The sequence below is a fragment of the Oncorhynchus gorbuscha genome, linkage group LG06 (assembly GCF_021184085.1).
Source record: "Oncorhynchus gorbuscha isolate QuinsamMale2020 ecotype Even-year linkage group LG06, OgorEven_v1.0, whole genome shotgun sequence".
Taxonomy (NCBI): domain Eukaryota; kingdom Metazoa; phylum Chordata; class Actinopteri; order Salmoniformes; family Salmonidae; genus Oncorhynchus; species Oncorhynchus gorbuscha.
The window spans coordinates 48,253,432-48,270,605 of NC_060178.1; the positions used below are offsets into that span (position 1 = coordinate 48,253,432).

The 17,174-nt window shown below is 43.5% G+C and overlaps 2 protein-coding genes across 3 annotated transcripts in view; both read left to right on the forward strand.

The window, feature by feature from the left end:
• LOC124038041 (collagen alpha-1(XXIV) chain) overlaps positions 1–3,754 on the forward strand; it is a 101,914-nt gene extending 98,160 nt beyond the window's left edge. For both annotated transcript variants that reach the window (XM_046353418.1, XM_046353419.1), the window contains exons 15-17: positions 2,678–2,731; positions 2,883–2,927; positions 3,621–3,754. In XM_046353418.1, coding sequence (XP_046209374.1) covers positions 2,678–2,731; positions 2,883–2,927; positions 3,621–3,641 — 120 coding nt within the window. In that variant the 3' untranslated portion in view covers positions 3,642–3,754. The remainder of the gene's footprint in view (positions 1–2,677; positions 2,732–2,882; positions 2,928–3,620) is intronic.
• The window catches only part of LOC124038040 (collagen alpha-1(XXIV) chain-like), a 108,138-nt gene continuing 94,668 nt past the window's right edge, over positions 3,705–17,174 (forward strand). Inside the window, exons 1-8 of the mRNA XM_046353417.1 lie at positions 3,705–3,787; positions 4,072–4,125; positions 5,580–5,633; positions 10,878–10,931; positions 11,073–11,126; positions 12,032–12,076; positions 12,264–12,317; positions 14,792–14,836. Of these exons, the coding sequence (XP_046209373.1) occupies positions 5,586–5,633; positions 10,878–10,931; positions 11,073–11,126; positions 12,032–12,076; positions 12,264–12,317; positions 14,792–14,836 (300 nt within the window). The 5' untranslated portion in view covers positions 3,705–3,787; positions 4,072–4,125; positions 5,580–5,585. The remainder of the gene's footprint in view (positions 3,788–4,071; positions 4,126–5,579; positions 5,634–10,877; positions 10,932–11,072; positions 11,127–12,031; positions 12,077–12,263; positions 12,318–14,791; positions 14,837–17,174) is intronic.

Genomic DNA, 17,174 nt, shown 5'->3' on the forward strand with positions numbered 1-17,174 from the left:
CCTGTAGCATGTAGCCTCCTGTAGCATGTTCCCACAGCCATGATGGATCAGATCTGCTTGGCGTATGCCATTTTCACTGACAGACTGGGTTGTATTGTGTGGTTGGTCCTATCCATCATTGTTATTTCTGCGTGGTTGGGTTTCGTGTGTCTTGTCATTAAAAAAAACCTCAGAACGCAACCAGTACTGTGGTTGAATGGCTTTCTGCACTGATGCTCATCACCCTGTTTACATACTGTATATGTGAATGCCTGAGTTCCCTTCCCAAATGATGGTGGAAAGGGAATCTCTGATTGAGCTTGTGCTGTATGTTTGACACAAAGCCAATCTGTCTATTTTAAACCACACATATAAAACCAAAATAGGAAAAAGGGTTTTTACCGTTTCTTCCATTGCCATTTCTCTCCGAGAGAGAGAGAGAGAGAGACAGAGAGAGAGAGAGAGAGAGAGAGACAGAGACAGAGACAGAGAGAGGTGTGAAGCTTTGTTTTCAGAGGCAAAGTGTCATAAACTCTTAAATGTACACACTAATGGGGCCAACACGCACACATGTCATTTAATGGTAACCATTCCATATATGATCCTCTGTTACTGTGGCGTTGTGTTCGATTGTTTTAAAGGAATACAGGAATTCACCAATGTGGTTTTCCTGACGTTTCTCTAATCATTGGTTTCTCATGTGGGGAGGGAGAGGGAGAGGGTGGGGGGAGAGCTATAGAGGGCAGGGAGGGAGAAAGAGAGCGAGGAAGAGGAGGAGATTAAAACCCTCACGCAGGCAGCAGGTGGTGTCCATCTTATCTGTCGTTCCCTCGTATTGTAGCTGTGTGTGGGATATTGAAGTTTGATTCGCTGGATCAATTGGTTGGCCCTGAGAGGAGAGTGGTGGGGTATCGCCTTACGCCAATTGTCTGTTTTCAGCCCGTAACTTTCATATGCCCTCAGTTGAAAGCATTCTTTATGAAGTGCGTGCGATTTTGTCTTCATCCCGCCGTGCCATTAGCCAGGGAGGTTGAGCATCAAACACAAAGTCATACTGAGACCAGATGGACCTCTGCTTTTAAGCCACATGTCCTTAATGACATCGCATGAAGCTCTTCGAGGGGCGCTGGTTGCTCCCCGGATGGAGTTTCCTCAACCGTTGCCAAGGCAGCCTCACAAAACAACGGAACTCATCATGAGGGGCCGCAGTGCCTTGTGGGTCTGCGTACCCACATCCATAGCCCCGATTCTACACATCTTTCCATGGGGCGGAGAGAAGATTTTGCGATTTTATAACTAATTTCATGCAATTATACACATTTTGCCATAGAGTGGAGGTCAATGTTTGCAGTTTTTAATATGATAACTGATGATCAATGGGCCCCACCCCGGTCGGTAATTCAACCATGCTTACTACAAGTTTAGATAACTGGCCGCTTGACTACCTTAACAAACTTTAAAATGTTTGCTGACATGGGCTAATTGAGTGACTGCTGATGCACTACCAAATTTCGAAATTGCACCTTGTGCATTCTATTATTTTAACTCTCGACAGCAAGTTGAGGCCCGGACTGATTTCACCCCTGCATTAGGGGCTTTGGAGTACCTGGTTCAAATCCAGGCTGCATCCCATCTGGCTGTGATTGGGAGTCCCATAGGGCGGCTCGCAAGTGGGCCCAGCATTGGCCGGGGTAGGCTGTCATTGTAAATAAGAATTTGTTCTTAACTGACTTGCCTAGTTAAATTAAGGTAAAATTAGAACAAAGGACAACTGCTCTCAGTTATTAACCCTCAGCTGCTCTTACCTCTTCTACTAAAGTCTCCAGGTCCCTAATACAACTGATTATTTACCAAACCACTCGCGTGTTTTACAACTGCTTTCACTTATTAATCCTCAGCTGCTCTTATAGTACCTGTTCTCTGAAGTCCTCATGAATCATAATTTACAACGGTACTTCTCACGTTTTAGAACGTGAAGAAGCCTACTGGTTTCTGTGACAGCGGCTAAAAGTAGGAGGAAGCAAAGGTATCTGTCCAAGTGTACAGGCTGGCTCTGATGAAGAGGAGCCGTATCTGTGTGTGTGCGCGTGTGCATTCCTGTGTGTGTGCGCGTGTGCATTCCTGTGTGTACTTTATCAGTCCCTGCTGGGTTTGGTGGAGCTGCATTTCTCTCCAGATCTGATGACAATCCCCTCAAAGCACAGCATTGGGAAACCGAGCCACACTGGTAGGCCAGTAGGCCTGGAACGCATAGACTCACTTACAGAGCTGGCCTTCGGTCCCACACCCTCGGTCCGTGTAATTACAATGATTAGGACGATCATTCAGACCCTTTCCCAGCAGCACAGTGTCCGGTCACTCCTACCCTGTCCGTGTCACAGCTGGTTAGATGTGACGTTGCAGTTGTGCGTCCGCTATGGTCCAGTCATGTGTCCGCTCGTGTGGACGGCCCAACTCCGAACTGACGCTTTACTGTCAGCACAGGCACAGCTTGGTCATAATAATAGGCATTGTAACCGCATGTGTCAAAATAATGGGCTGCGAGTGGGAAACGGATGTATTGGATGTTTCCTGTGGAACATGTCCTTCATTGTCTTGCGCCGTAAATCTGAGCCAGTATAATACATACTGTATATTTGATGAAGTGTGCTGCGCACATGCGTGCTGTATCTTACCCTACTCCCCCTTCGCTCCACAGGGAGACCAAGGACCTGAGGGACAGCGAGGACTGACTGGCATAGTGGGAACTATGGTAACTACCCACCCTCTCCTCTCTTTTCCGTTCTCTTCCGTTTTCCAGTCAGTCTCTCTGCATCTACGTTTATCGGTCTCTGTATCGTCTGTTCTCTTTTTCAAAATGGCTGCCACTGAGGACTCCCTCTCCTGTTCCTTCTCTCTATTAGGGCCTGACTGGAAATGCGGGGCTGCCTGGATTGAAAGGTGATAAGGTGATCTAAATATTGATATTATTGTGAATGATCTATCCCAGTGTGTGGATGAGGAGAGTGTGTTTTACATTCAAGTACATAGTGAAGGGAACGGGATGGGAGCAACAGAAGAGAGGAATGAGGATTTGATATGCAGTACAGAACCTAGAGCCTAAGAGAGTTATTCGGCTGTCCCCATCGGAGAACCCTTTAAGACAAACATTTTGGTTCCAGGTCGGGTTACATGTAGAACCCTTTTGGTTCCAGGTAGAACCCTTTTGGGTTACATGTAGAACCCTTTCCACAGAGAGTTCAAGATGAAACGCAAAAGGGTTCTACCTAGAAGCAAAACGCTATCCTATGGGGACAGCCGAATAACCCATTGCGAAACATGGTTTCTAAGAGTGTACATCTCGGTACAGTATAAACTTGAGAAATAGAGATATGTTTTTTTAAATTTCTTCCCCCTTTCTGGGTCTGTTGTACCCCTGACTATGATTGTTTCCCCCTTTATTGATGAACTGTATAGTCATTAGAAAACTCTTGATCTTGATTGCTGCTTGACTTTGGTAGGATGTATCTCCTATCGGATGGGTTAGATAGACACCTGAACATGGATGAGGAAGCAGTGTGTCCCTCCCTGTGTTGTTAACACTGTTCTCCGAGGAGCATGTTGTTTTGTATTATATCTCTGTGTGATGCTGTAACATTCAGGGTGAACCTGGACTAAGATGAGGAAGCAGTGTGTCCCTCCCTGTGTTGTTAACACTGTTCTCCGAGGAGCATGTTGTTTTGTATTATATCTCTGTGTGATGCTGTAACATTCAGGGTGAACCTGGACTAAGGGGGAACCAGGAAAGATTGGTTACCAAGGTGACAAGGTAGGTTTCCCATTCGTCTGAATATGTTTATTGATTTTAAACTATGCACACACACACACACACACACACACACACACACACACACACACACACACACACACACACACACACACACACACACACACACACACACACACACACACACACACACACACACACACACACACACACACACACACACACACACACACACACACACACACAGAAAAAAGTAAAAGAGAGGGAGTCAGATAATGATGGAGGGAATAGGAGCATAAACAAGTGTTGTGTGTTTGTGCCCCCAGGGTGCTGCTGGCTTACCTGGACCTCCTGGACTCCTTGGGAAAACAGGCCCACCTGTACGTTGTGTGTGTGTGTCACTTAATTAATGTAACGACCCCAGTAAACACCCTGTACCTTTTTAGAGACTTTCACTTCTCTGTTACAAACAGACCATATAACTGGGGCGGCAGGGTAGCCTAGTGGTTAGAGAGTTGGACTAGTAACCGAAAGGTTGCAAGTTCAAATCCCAGAGCTGACAAGGTACAAATCTGTTGTTCTGCCCCTGAACAGGCAGTTTACCCACTGTTCCTAGGTCGTCATTGAAAATAAGAATTTGTTCTTAACTGACCTGCCTAGCTAAATAAAGGTATATATATATATATATATATATATTTTTAAATAACTATCTGAAACTTTAAACTCTCTGCCTGAAAACGATGATGACAAATTCACGCAACATATTTAGACCATCTGTTGGGTCCTGCATGAGTCGATGACAGGCAACAAGGGAGTATGTTCCATAGTCCTGGCATAAGGTTGTATGTTTTACATGAGTCGATGACAGGCAACAAGGGAGTATGTTCCATAGTCCTGGCATAAGGTTGTATGTTTTACACTGAATTAGTATTTTTAACATAGAACGCTAAAACCTGCACAGTTTGGCATAGTATTAAGTGAATACACCGAAAAGACGCTCCCATATTTTAAAGCTGAAGCTGTCCTATTACGTGCTTCACATCTGCCTGAGCAGGTGTTTGCCCTCCCTGGCATATCCACCTGGCATATCCACCTGGCATATCCACCTGGAATCTCCACCTGGGCTGTAGACGCCAGTCAGTCAGCCTCTGTGGCATCACAGCAAGACCATATGATGATTTGTTTTGACAAAACAAGAAACACCAAACAAACCTCTGATAATACTTGTATTTCCCTTTTGACCCACATTTTAACCGCAGAATATCAAAAGTGGCACATAAACACAAGCCACATGCAGGGCGTTGCTGCAGATCCAGGATCCAGAATTGCGGGCCGCAATCACAAACCATTGGTCACTGTGGCGTCAGACCATATTAATATTTGACAAAACAATACACACCGTGCCTTCCTTCTCAGAAACATTGGCAACTGTCAAATAGAGTGATGGCGAAGACTTACTACAGAGAAACAGATTTTGTGTGCCAAGCTTTTATATGCCTCATGTTGTTTTTGTTCAAAATATACGTTATGCATGTGTGGGTGTCTGTGTGTGAGAGTGAAAGAGAAGAAGAGAGAATGATGCATGTGTGGGTGTCTGTGTGTGAGAGTGAAAGAGAAGAAGAGAGAATGATGCATGTGTGGGTGTCTGTGTGTGAGAGTGAAAGAGAAGAAGAGAGAATGATGCATGTGTGGGTGTCTGTGTGTGAGAGTGAAAGAGAAGAAGAGAGAATGATGCATGTGTGGGTGTCATTCGTTAAGTAAAGGTAAAAACATATTTATTTTTTTGATGTTTCCAGTATTTGTGTTCATGTTTTCACGTCTCTCTGTTTGACAGGGTAAGATGGGTGACATCGGACCGCAGGGACCTCCCGGCCCACCAGGACCTGACGTAAGACAACAAACACTGATATCATTAAAGCCGCACTCTGTTAGCTGTGTGATATTAGCATGTAGCATGCTAATTGAGCTACTGATAGTGCTCAGTATTCTATCATAAACGTCTTTCATATAGTGCTATAAATGGAAAAAACACGCAAAACAAGCAAACTGAACCAATCATAAAAAACATATCCTGATATAAATGTCTGTTCCTACACAGTGTGTTGTTTTAGTCAAGTTCAAATTCTTGCTCTGCCGGGACCTTATCGTGCACCTGTCCTATTACCTGTCAGAGATGAGATTGTTTCAAGTTCCAGTTTCAACTTTAGTGTCCCAGAGGGAAATTGGTGGCAGAGATGAGACAGCAGAGATGGGACAGAGAAACGGCCCCTGCCGGGAAAAATACAACAGGACAGGATGGAAGTCACTGATCCTCCAGTCTAAACACAAACATGACTATAAAACACTATAACTACACAAACACCATAAAACACTACCAGCCCCACGTCTCACTCTGTGTCTTTACTCTCTAATTAGACCGTGTGTAAAAGCAACTTGGGCACAGGTCCACATTAACGCTAGTTATTGCCTGATAGTGCCTTTGTTTGGCGTCTATCACTATGGTTGCTCCCAGGTTGTGTCAGCTGAACATACACAAAGAAAGTTACATCGACACACACACAGATAAGAGTGTGTAGAAGCGATGGGCACAGGTCCAGTGGAGTGATTTTTTTAAATGATATCTACAGTACCAGTCAAAGATTTGGAAACGCCTACTCATTCAAGGGTTTTTCTTTATTTTTTACTATTTTCTACACTGTAGAATAATAGTGGAGACATAAAAACTATGAAAAGAACCACACACGGAATCATTTAGTAACCAAAAAAGTGTTCAACAAATCTAAATATATTTTATATTTGAGATTCTTCAAAGTAGCCACCCTTTTCCTTGATGACAGCTTTGAGCACTCTTGGAATTATCTCAACCAGCTTCATGAGGTAGTCACCTGGAATGCATTTCAATTAACAGGTGTGCCTTGTTAAAAGTTCATTTGAGAAATGTCTTTCCTTCTTAATGCATTTGAGCAAATCAGTTGTGTTGTGACAAGGCAGGGGTGGTATGCTGAAGATAGCCCTCTTTGGTAAAAGACCAAGTCCATATTATGGCAAGAACAGCTCAAATAAGCATTACTTTAAGACATAAAGGTCAGTCAATCCAGAACATTTCAAGAACTTTGAAAGTTTCTTCAAGTGCAGTCGCAAAAACCATCAAGCACAATGATGAAACTGGCTCTCCTGAGGACCGCCACAGGAAAGGAAGACCCAGAGTCACCTTTGCTGCAGAGGATAAGTTCATTAGTTACCAGCCTCTGAAATTTCTGCCCAAATAAATGCTTCACAAAGTTCAAGTAACAGACACATCAAAATATCAACTGTTCAGAGGAGACTGCGTGAATCAGACCTTTACGGTCAAATTGCTGCAAAGAAACCATTACTAAAGGACACCAATAAGACGAAGAGACTTGCTTAGGCCAAGAAACACGAGCAATGTGAGACGCAGAATAGGTGAACAGATGATCTACGCATGTGTGGTTCCCACCGTGAAGCATGGAGGAGGAGGTGTGATGGTGTGGGGGTGCTTTGCTGGTGACACTGTTAGTGATTTATTTAGAATTCAAGGCACACTTAACAAGCATGGCTACCACAGTATTCTGCAGCGATACGCCACCCACATGTGCTCTTTATGACAATGTAAAAATGAGGTGAATTCAAACATTTTATACTTCTCAAAAGGCACTGAATTGGTGGAACAACCCATCTATTGTTTACATTTTCTAAGAGGTTAAATAAAAATAATGACTATGGTAAGTGCCTATTAAGTAACAGGGTTGACCGTAACAGGTTTGACAATTTCAACTTAAATCAGCTGTAAATCCCCTCGTGAAAGGAATGGAAGCTTATGTGCAGCAGGGAGTGGCAATTGAGCTTCACAAAAAAAAGACCACCACAAAACACCAGAAAATGGCCAAAAAGAGTAGAACCAGCTCACCGACTTTTACACTGTCATTTGACGAGTAGATGTTCAATGTTTCTTTTGCAATAAATATTTGAAAAGGAAAATGTTTCACCATATTAAAATGAGAGTTCAGTTCACTTAACGCAGGTGGTCATTTATTGGAATGGCTCATGTACTGGAGGCAGCGCTGCAGGGTATTCACTAGCTGGCACAGCCACAAAGTCATAAAATCTCATTTGAAACACAATCCTAACCTTAAGCACACGCTAACCGTATGGCTAACCCTAACCTTAAGGCGGCAATCAGCAGTTCAAACAATAACGAAGCTAATTCCCTGGCTCTGTTTTGGTAAAAAAGCTGAGGGATGTGGCTAGAGAAATGTAACCCCTCTCAAATTAAATGACAGAGCTATGGATGCAAGGACCGTCCATGAAATGAAAATAGTTTAAACTGTATAGTGCTTGTTTCTTTTTGTTTAAAAACATTGGAGTAAAACAAGTTCATATTTTGGTTTCTGACGGGGTACGGCAGTTGAATTGAGCTTATAAGGTAAGTTATATTCTTTTATAATCAATGGGTACATATTATACATTTATGAGTCTAAAAATATATGTAGCAACTGCAGATTGACACTTTACATTTTTTATTTAACTAGGCAGGTCAGTGAAGAACAAAATCTTAATTAATTAATTACTACGGCGGCCTACCCCGGACCAATTGTGCGCTGCCCCATGAGGACTCCAGATTACGGGCAGTTGTGATACAGCCCAGGATCAAACCAGGATCTGTAGTGACACCTCCAGCACTGCAATGTTGTGCCTTGGACAGCTGCGCCATTCAGGAACCTGAAGACCAAAGGGCGCATTTTTGTTTTCATAAATTTGTATAAGTATAGTCAAATGTTTTTTTTAACCTTTATTTAACTAGGCAAGTCAGTTAAGAACAAATTATTATTTACAATGACGGCCTACCCCGGCCAAACCCGGACGACGCTGGGCCAATTATGCACTGCCCTGTGGGATTCCCAATCACAGCTAGATGTGATACAGCCTGGATTCAAACCAGGGCCTCTTGCACAAAGATGCAGTGCCTTAGACCGCTGCACCACTCGGGAGCCCTTTTGACTTGGCCCAGAGAGATTCATCCCAATAATGGCAGAGAGATTCATCCCAGGGTTGGCAGACGTAAATGAATCACTAATCACATGAAATAAATAATAATCTTCAGAAATGACTTTGGCAAAACAACAAAATAACTAGGGCTTTACAATGATGGAAAGAAACTTGGAGAAATGTTGGGGTTAAGTTGCTTAAAGTCTTTGTAGAAGTCACAGAGGGTGCATGGAGGGACTTGTCAAAATGATGAATTTTACACTTTAGAAAGTTTCTTTCATATAAAACAATCTGATTGATTAAATTCTCCATGTATATTAATGGACACTATTTAATATAGGCTTTTAAAATTCATCATTGGTGCACAATTTCCACTTGGATGCAAAAAAGCACTGATTTCGTGGAACGACCCAGATAAGGCAACAGATAAGACACAGTATTGAACTTGGGGGACAGAGTCCAACCTGGGAGGACAGGATACACTCGCCAAGCCAACTGAACCATCTGAGAAATACAGTTGTAGCACTCCTTAAATCCATTACAGAAATAGGTCAAGTAAGCTTCCCTTATTCCCTGTGTCACATTGGTTTTGATTTACTCTGTCTCACATATATCTAACAGAGGAGATTAGGAAATCACCAGTAAAGGGAATAAACAGATCCATATTGGTGTGTGCACGTCATGTGAAACACATGTTTTTATCAAACTGAATCCAACAATGGCTCACTTTTTTTATTGTCCATCCTAGAAACGTTAGGACTCTACTTTATGGGTCGTTGTGTTTCACTGTTTGTTGCCTCGTCGAGATCAAAGAGTCCAGAAAGGTTCACTCCATTTAACCCTATTAAAATGCCACACCTGTAAATCTGATGGCTCTCCATCCATTACATCCATTACTCCCTCCCCCCCACCGCTCCAACCACTCTACCCCTTTCCCCCTCCCCCACCTCTGTTTTAACTGAGCCAGCCATGCCGTACTGAGGCAGGTGTGTTTGACAGTCTTCACCCGACATCGCTATCCATCACCTCCTTTACAGCATGTTCCGACTCTCTATAAATACGTATTTATTACTGTTACCAACTGTGGCTTACAAAGTGGCTGTGTGCTCTCTGTTCTTATAATTGAGAATCCGTAAATTAAGGAGTCTATTTAAAAAAAGAGGGTCAGTGGATCCAGATGCATCCCTCTCCCATGACCCTTATCCTGCCACAAATGGCAATGCACATGCATGTAGTCACGCTATGTGAAGCTGGAGACTCATATCTCCCTCACTAGCTTTAATAAGCACCAGCTGTCAGAGCAGCTCACAGATCACTGCACCTGTACATAGCCCATCTGTAAAAAGCCCATCCAACTACCTCATCCCCATACTGTATTTATTTATTGATCTTGCTCCTTTGCACCCCAGTATCTCTACTTGCACATTCATCTTCTGCACATCTACCATTCCAGTGTTTAATTGCTATATTGTAATTACTTCGCCACCATGGCCTATTTATTGCCTTACCTCCCTTATCCTACCTCATTTGCACATACTGTATATATACTTTTTCTACTGTATTATTGACTGTATGTGTGTTTTATCCATGTGTAACTCTGTGTTGTTGTATGTGTCGAACTGCTTTGCTTTGTCTTGGCCAATGTCGAACTTGTTCTCAGCTAGCCTACCTGGTTAAATAAAGGTGAAATAAATAAATAAAATAAAATATGTGGAAATCCTACACTCTCTTTCTATACGCAGACATACAGAAAGGATGATGTTATAGAATGGAATATAAAGTCATTGTATACATGTAGGTGTGTTCAGGAGTTCAGGTGTGTTGTGCTAGGAAGAAGGAGTTCAGGTGTGTTTTGTGTTAGAAAGAAGGAGTTCAGGTGTGTTGTGCTAGAAAGAAGGAGTTCAGGTGTGTTGTGCTAGAAAGAAGGAGTTCAGGTGTGTTGTGCTAGAAAGAAGGAGTTCAGGTGTGTTGTGCTAGAAAGAAGGAGTTCAGGTGTGTTGTGATAGAAAGAAGGTGCGGTGTCAAATTTACACGATCACATCAGTCATGTGACTTATGATGTCAGTCAAAGAACTAGGTGGCTCCTTTTGAACTCTTTCTTTGTACTCTTGTCTTGTTTTCTCAGGGTTTTCCTGGAGACATCGGTGTGCCAGGTCCCAATGGCCCCCCTGGACCCAAGGTAAATCAAATAAAAAAGAGGCATGTAACTGTTTTCACAACTCAACTCTATCCCACCAAAAAAAGACTTAATCCTCAGTGTGTTTTTTTTTCTCATGAGGGTTAATGTGTATGTTTTCACTAATATCCTGTTCTGGTTCAGGGTCTCCAAGGTGCCAGAGGGCCACAGAGACCACCAGGGCCAAAAGGAATAGAGGTAATAGATTTAGATTTTTAATAATACTGCACAGACACAACTAAACAAGCAGGCAGCAATCCTGATCATTTGCGTAAAATGAGTTCAATCGTGTTTTGCATTTGAGTATGAAACAGATGCGAGTTCATGGTTCATCCTCGGCATTTGAACCTGCCACCAGTACCGAGGCAAACGTTACTAGTTTCAGGCTGCGCTGCCAGGCTCAGGTTGTGTGGAGTGGTCCCAGGGCACGTTCCACTGTACTGTATGATGTCATGATTCATCACAGGGTGCTAATAAAAACAAGGCAGGCCAAGCCCGGGAGTTTTCCAGGCAGTGGTGGAAAATAAGAACAGAATTCTTGGCCGTGTGTACAGTACGTACAGTGTTAGTTTTGGCATCCGACTCAACTGTGGTACAGAGTTGGGAGGTCCCGTGCTCTCTCTCTCTCTCCCTCTCTTTGCTGGCACAGAGTATTATTGTATTATTGCCCGGCAAGAATGCTGTGTAGTCCAATCACTATGGCACTGATGTAATTTCACTTTCACTTAAACTGATCCGAGAAAATGCTTCAAAGCAGAGCATGTTTCGTAGTAGAGACAGAAATCAGGGATGCTTAACATTGTATTTATCAAATTCTCCTTTGGAAATATCCAGGTGACTTTGATAGAGGGAACACAACGATTGATGGTTGTACGCACACAGACACACACACACACACACACACACACACACAGGCCGTTGCATGACCTACAGTATGTGGCATGAACATTGTTCGATCTGTGCACATGGGATGAGATGGGACGAGAAATTGGGATTGTTATTCAGCCAGTGTTACTGCCAGTGCCAAGTGACATTACCACATCTCCTTATCCAGCTGTATGCAATGTATTGCACTGTGTTTAACAGTTTTACTGTGTTTTCAGGGGGATGAGGGGCCCCTTGGCCTTCCTGGTGGTCCTGGCCCCACTGTAAGTGTCTCCAGCCTGCCATCCTATCACATTATAAATAAACCACTTGTTTTCCTGTTGGCCCCAACCTCCACCCTTCACCAGGTGTTTCACATGTATTCGTTATTGCACAGGAATATAGATGAGATGTGATTCAAAACAAGCGTGAGTACCCTGTAATCAACAGTATTTGTTTTCATTTTCTCAGGGTAGACCTGGAAGGAAAGGCTACATTGGCGAACCTGGCCCAGAGGGACTGAAGGTAAGAAGTGACTATCAGCTTGAATACTGTACATAACAGAGGAGGCTGGTGTGATGCGCTATAGGAGGACGGGCTCATTGTTTTGGCTGGAATGTAATAAATGTAATGGAGTCAAATGTGTGGTTTCCATATGTTTTGGTGTGTTTGATACCCGTTCCATAATTCCATTCCAGCCATTACAATGAGTCTGTCCTCCTATAGATCCTGCCATTAGCCTCCTCTGGTACATACAGTATTGGTCTGTTTAGACAAACCACCAGCCTCCCAGACAACATAATGTGAGTGGATCAAGTCCATTTGCTGATACAATCGAGTGTGTGTTTGTCTAACAATCTCTTTCCATTGGCCTTCCACCCGTGTTAAGTGTCTAATCGTAAGCTACCTTTCCAGAATGATTACAGAACAGTGAGCAATAACCATATCTAATCGACATGTCTTGGTTCGACGTTTTTTCTTTAAGTTAACGAAGGGTAGAATTCCAGACTTGTTTCTCATGTTACTTCATTAGAGCTAATTGTTGTGTACCAATGACTGTTTGGACTGAGTGTACAAAACATTAGGAACACCTTCCTACTATTGAGTTGCACTCCATTTTGCCCTCAGAACTGCCTCAATTCGTCGCGGTATGGACTCTACAAGTTGTCGAAAGCGTTCCACAGGGATGCTGGCCCATGTTGACTCCAATGCTTCCCAAAGTTGTGTCAAGTTGGCTGGGTGTCCTTCGGGTCGTGCACCATTCTTGATACACACATACATACAAAATGTGAAAAACCAAACCGTGTTACAGTTCTTAACACACTCAACCGGTGTGCCTGGCGCCGACTACCATAACCCATTCAAAGGCACCTACTACCATAACCCATTCAAAGGCACCTACTACCATACCCCATTCAAAGGCACCTACTACCATACCCCATTCAAAGGCACCGACTACCATACCCCATTCAAAGGCACCGACTACCATACCCCATTCAAAGGCACTTAAGTCTTTTGGCGCCGACTACCATACCCCATTCAAAGGCACCGACTACCATACCCCATTAAAAGGCACCTACTACCATACCCCATTAAAAGGCACCTACTACCATACCCCATTCAAAGGCACCGACTACCATACCCCATTCAAAGGCACCGACTACCATACCCCATTCAAAGGCACTTCAGTCTTTTGGCACCGACTACCATACCCCATTCAAAGGCACCGACTACCATACCCCATTCAAAGGCACTTCAGTCTTTTGGCACCGACTACCATACCCCATTCAAAGGCACTTCAGTCTTTTGGCACCGACTACCATACCCCATTCAAAGGCACTTCAGTCTTTTGTCTTGCCCATTCACCCTCTAAATGGCACAAATACACAATCTATGTCTCAATTGTTTCAAGGCTGAAAAATCCTTCTTTAACCCGTCTCCTCCACTTCATCTACACTGATTGAAGTGGATTTAACAGGTGACGTCAATCAGGGATCATAGCTTTCACCTGGATAAACCACGGTCAGTCTGAGTCGCGGTTCCTGATGTTTTCTACACTCAAAACCATTGATCACGTGACACCATTCATTCTTATGTGAAGACTCAACAGTGCATTGAAGCCAGATGAAGTCGGTTAAGATGGCTTCTCATGCAGACATGACATGCACAGTTTGAGCTACTCCAGGAAGTGACGTTGCAGGCTAGCTCAGTGTTGCCCACTCTCATTGAGTAAATCGAGTTGAAGGCTGACCGGGGTATTGCAGGTTGCCATTAGCAACTAAATATCCTTATAACTTCTTCTGTGTGCGATTTAAAAGAATCGGTTCAAGGACATAGTGTACTGTACATCTGGTGTATTAGAAGCAATTATTGGTACCGTGATTAAAAATAATGATAATAATATATATATATATATATATATATATATATATATATATAAAACCACGAAGTTTGCCATTTTTCCATTCACTATAATGGGGGAAACCTGTTTTCTACTAACAATGCCTGCAGTACTGATATCAGCCTTGAACATCCGGGGCTACAATGAAAGGAGCAGTCGGTTTCCCCTGGTGTGTACCCAGCACAATGCCTTGTGCCGCCGTCGTCTTCACTGCGACACAATGTAGCAGAGGTTTATCAGTAGGAATTCCCCTTCAGTGTTTTCCTCAAAATGCCATGCAGTAAGTCAGTGTCTCGGCGTTGGGTACTTGGGTTAGTTCAAGGTGGGGCTGGTTGGTTGTCTAATAGATGTGTTGCGTCTCATTATAAAGACTGAGAAGGAATTCTCCCTGGGCTGTCATTAGAGCATAATGACAACCCACAGGAGTGAAAGAAACAGAAACAGAGGAAATCAAGAGTGTCGCCATGTGTGCTTTAATCATTTGTTTATTAACCCTGTGCAAGCCGTTGATCATGTGAAAGTGCAAACAACGGCTGGATCTTTAATGCACACAGAAAGCTAGCTAACTAATGTTCTGTTTTGATGTTCTGGTTTTCAGGGGGAGACGGGGGAACTTGGCGGCCTTGGAAAAAATGGACCGCAAGTGAGTCTGGTGTTTTGAGCTGACAATGCGCACATGAAAACACCGCAGCGCTAGCGGCAAGATGAGATTTATTTATTTTTTAACCTTTATTTGACCAGGCAAGTCAGTTAAGTACAAATTCTTATTTTCAATGACAGCCTAGGAACAGTTGGTTAACTGCCTGTTCAGGGGCAGAACAACAGATTGTCAGCTCAGGGATTTGAACTTGCAACCTTCCGGTCACTAGTCCAACACTAACTACCCGGCTACCCTGCCGCCCCAGATACTTCGAATTCGTTAATGTACAGCAATTGGAATAAGTAATTAAGCCACTACTTCCTGCCGAGAACAAGGTTTTCATGATGTTTTTCCCTATCCCCATAGTATAGGAAGAACGTTGACGTAGAGTGGTTGGCTTTCGTTGGCTTTTGTTAGTCTGAGTGCAGTGATGGAGATGTAAGGGTCCTTAAGTGGTTTTGTAGGGAGATGGAGGAGTGAAATGATAGGAAAGGAGGTGATGGTGGTAGAGGAGGAGAAGGCAGGAAGGAAGAGGTCGGGGATGAGGGGTACGGTGGTAGAGGAGGAGAAGGCAGGGAGGATGAGGTCGGGGATGAGGGGTACGGTGGTAGAGGAGGAGAAGGCAGGAAGGAAGAGGTCGGGGATGAGGGGTACGGTGGTAGAGGAGGAGAAGGCAGGGAGGAAGAGGTCGGGGATGAGGGGTACGGTGGTAGAGAATAGAGAATAAGAGGAGTAGGAGGCAGGAGCATTGAGGAAACTACATTAGTATTTTTTATGTCTAGCTGTTATCCTTCTGACAATTACAGTTAATATAGTCCTAGAGAGGAATTTTCTACATGCCTAAAATGAGTGTGTTTCTATCCAGAAATTGGCAGACCACCACTGTAGAGTATAAGGAGCTCCAGTCAGTGATGTTCTCTGGAAGTGACCTCATTTTGGACTTGTGTTCAATTGTTTGTGCGAGACTCAATTGTTTGGGGAGTAAAAATGTCTCTTCAAGGAAACTAACTGCATAACTGGAATCGTGTTGTTGCCCTTAGCAACATACACAAACTGTACATGTATACAGTACACATGCACTACAACAACAACAACAATGGACTATCCAGATGTTTGGCCAGTGTCTTAATCAATCTATGATAATCAATCTTCATTCATCAATAACAAGTATTTTAATGGCTTCACCACTGATGGGAAAAAAAACCCATCAGTGGCCCAGCTAGTTTTTAAAACATCTGTGGAATAATTCACGTTGGATTGGTCTAATTGACTGTAAAACTGCAATGTTTCAAAAGCCTGTCTGTTGTTTTATGGTCCGGACAGTCTTCTGATACTCAATACAAACACAGCAACATGTTTTCCCCATGCAGGAAATCTACACACAAGCACCCCCCTAACATCTCATATCTTAATGCATTATGCCTCTCTGTGTTCATCAGGCCCCGTGATGCTTATATTTGCAGTATGTGCGTTGTGGAACCCGCTGCCACCAAACACGCCTTGTGTGTGACACCCAGAGCCCTGGTCAAAAGTAGTGCACTATGTAGGAAATAGGGTGCCATTTGGGACACACTCCGGTTTGTTGCATAGAAGAGCACATATCAGAGGTATTAACCACCCACCACAGACTGTTTCTAGCGAGCTAGGGCCCTTTGAAGCCAAGGAGCCTCAGGCTCCATGTAAAAAAATATATATATCTGCTCGGAAAACACATGGAGGCTCTAATGAAGGCCATTACATCACTTTCCAAATAAATATCATCTGGAAGGTCTGAAGAGAGACTGTCGACAGGTTGGCTAACTGCGGGTTAGCCCTGGGTCAGCATATTCCTGGGCTGTTTGTGATTGTGTTCACTAAGGCTTCATTGTGTCACCTAGAGAGCCCTTACAGCAACATGTTGCCCATAAAGTGTTTTGGGCCAAGTTAGATTGGCTCGTCAAGTGTTCCATTCCAGTGTGACCCCCCCCCCCCCCCCCCCAATCAAATCACAGTAATAAAAAAATGAAATGCCTCCGAATTGAATTACTGCTGAGGGAATTGACAGATTCGTGTTTTGCTTTGAAACATGTGAGTGAGAGACTAGTAGCACTTGACAACAGAGAAGGTTCTCTTCTATAGTACCTACAAAGGAGATTTCAGTCTCTCTCCTTGGCTGCACACATGAACCTAAGGAAGCAGACAGACACACACACACCTGAGAAAGCAGATCGCTGCAGACTGCAATTCGAAAACTGAAAGCCCCATCTGAAGAAAGCCCTTGAACCAGTTTCCTACTGTTAAATGATACAGGATACTAGGCTTGGGGGGTATCCAGATAGTCATACCTTCATGCCGACCTTGT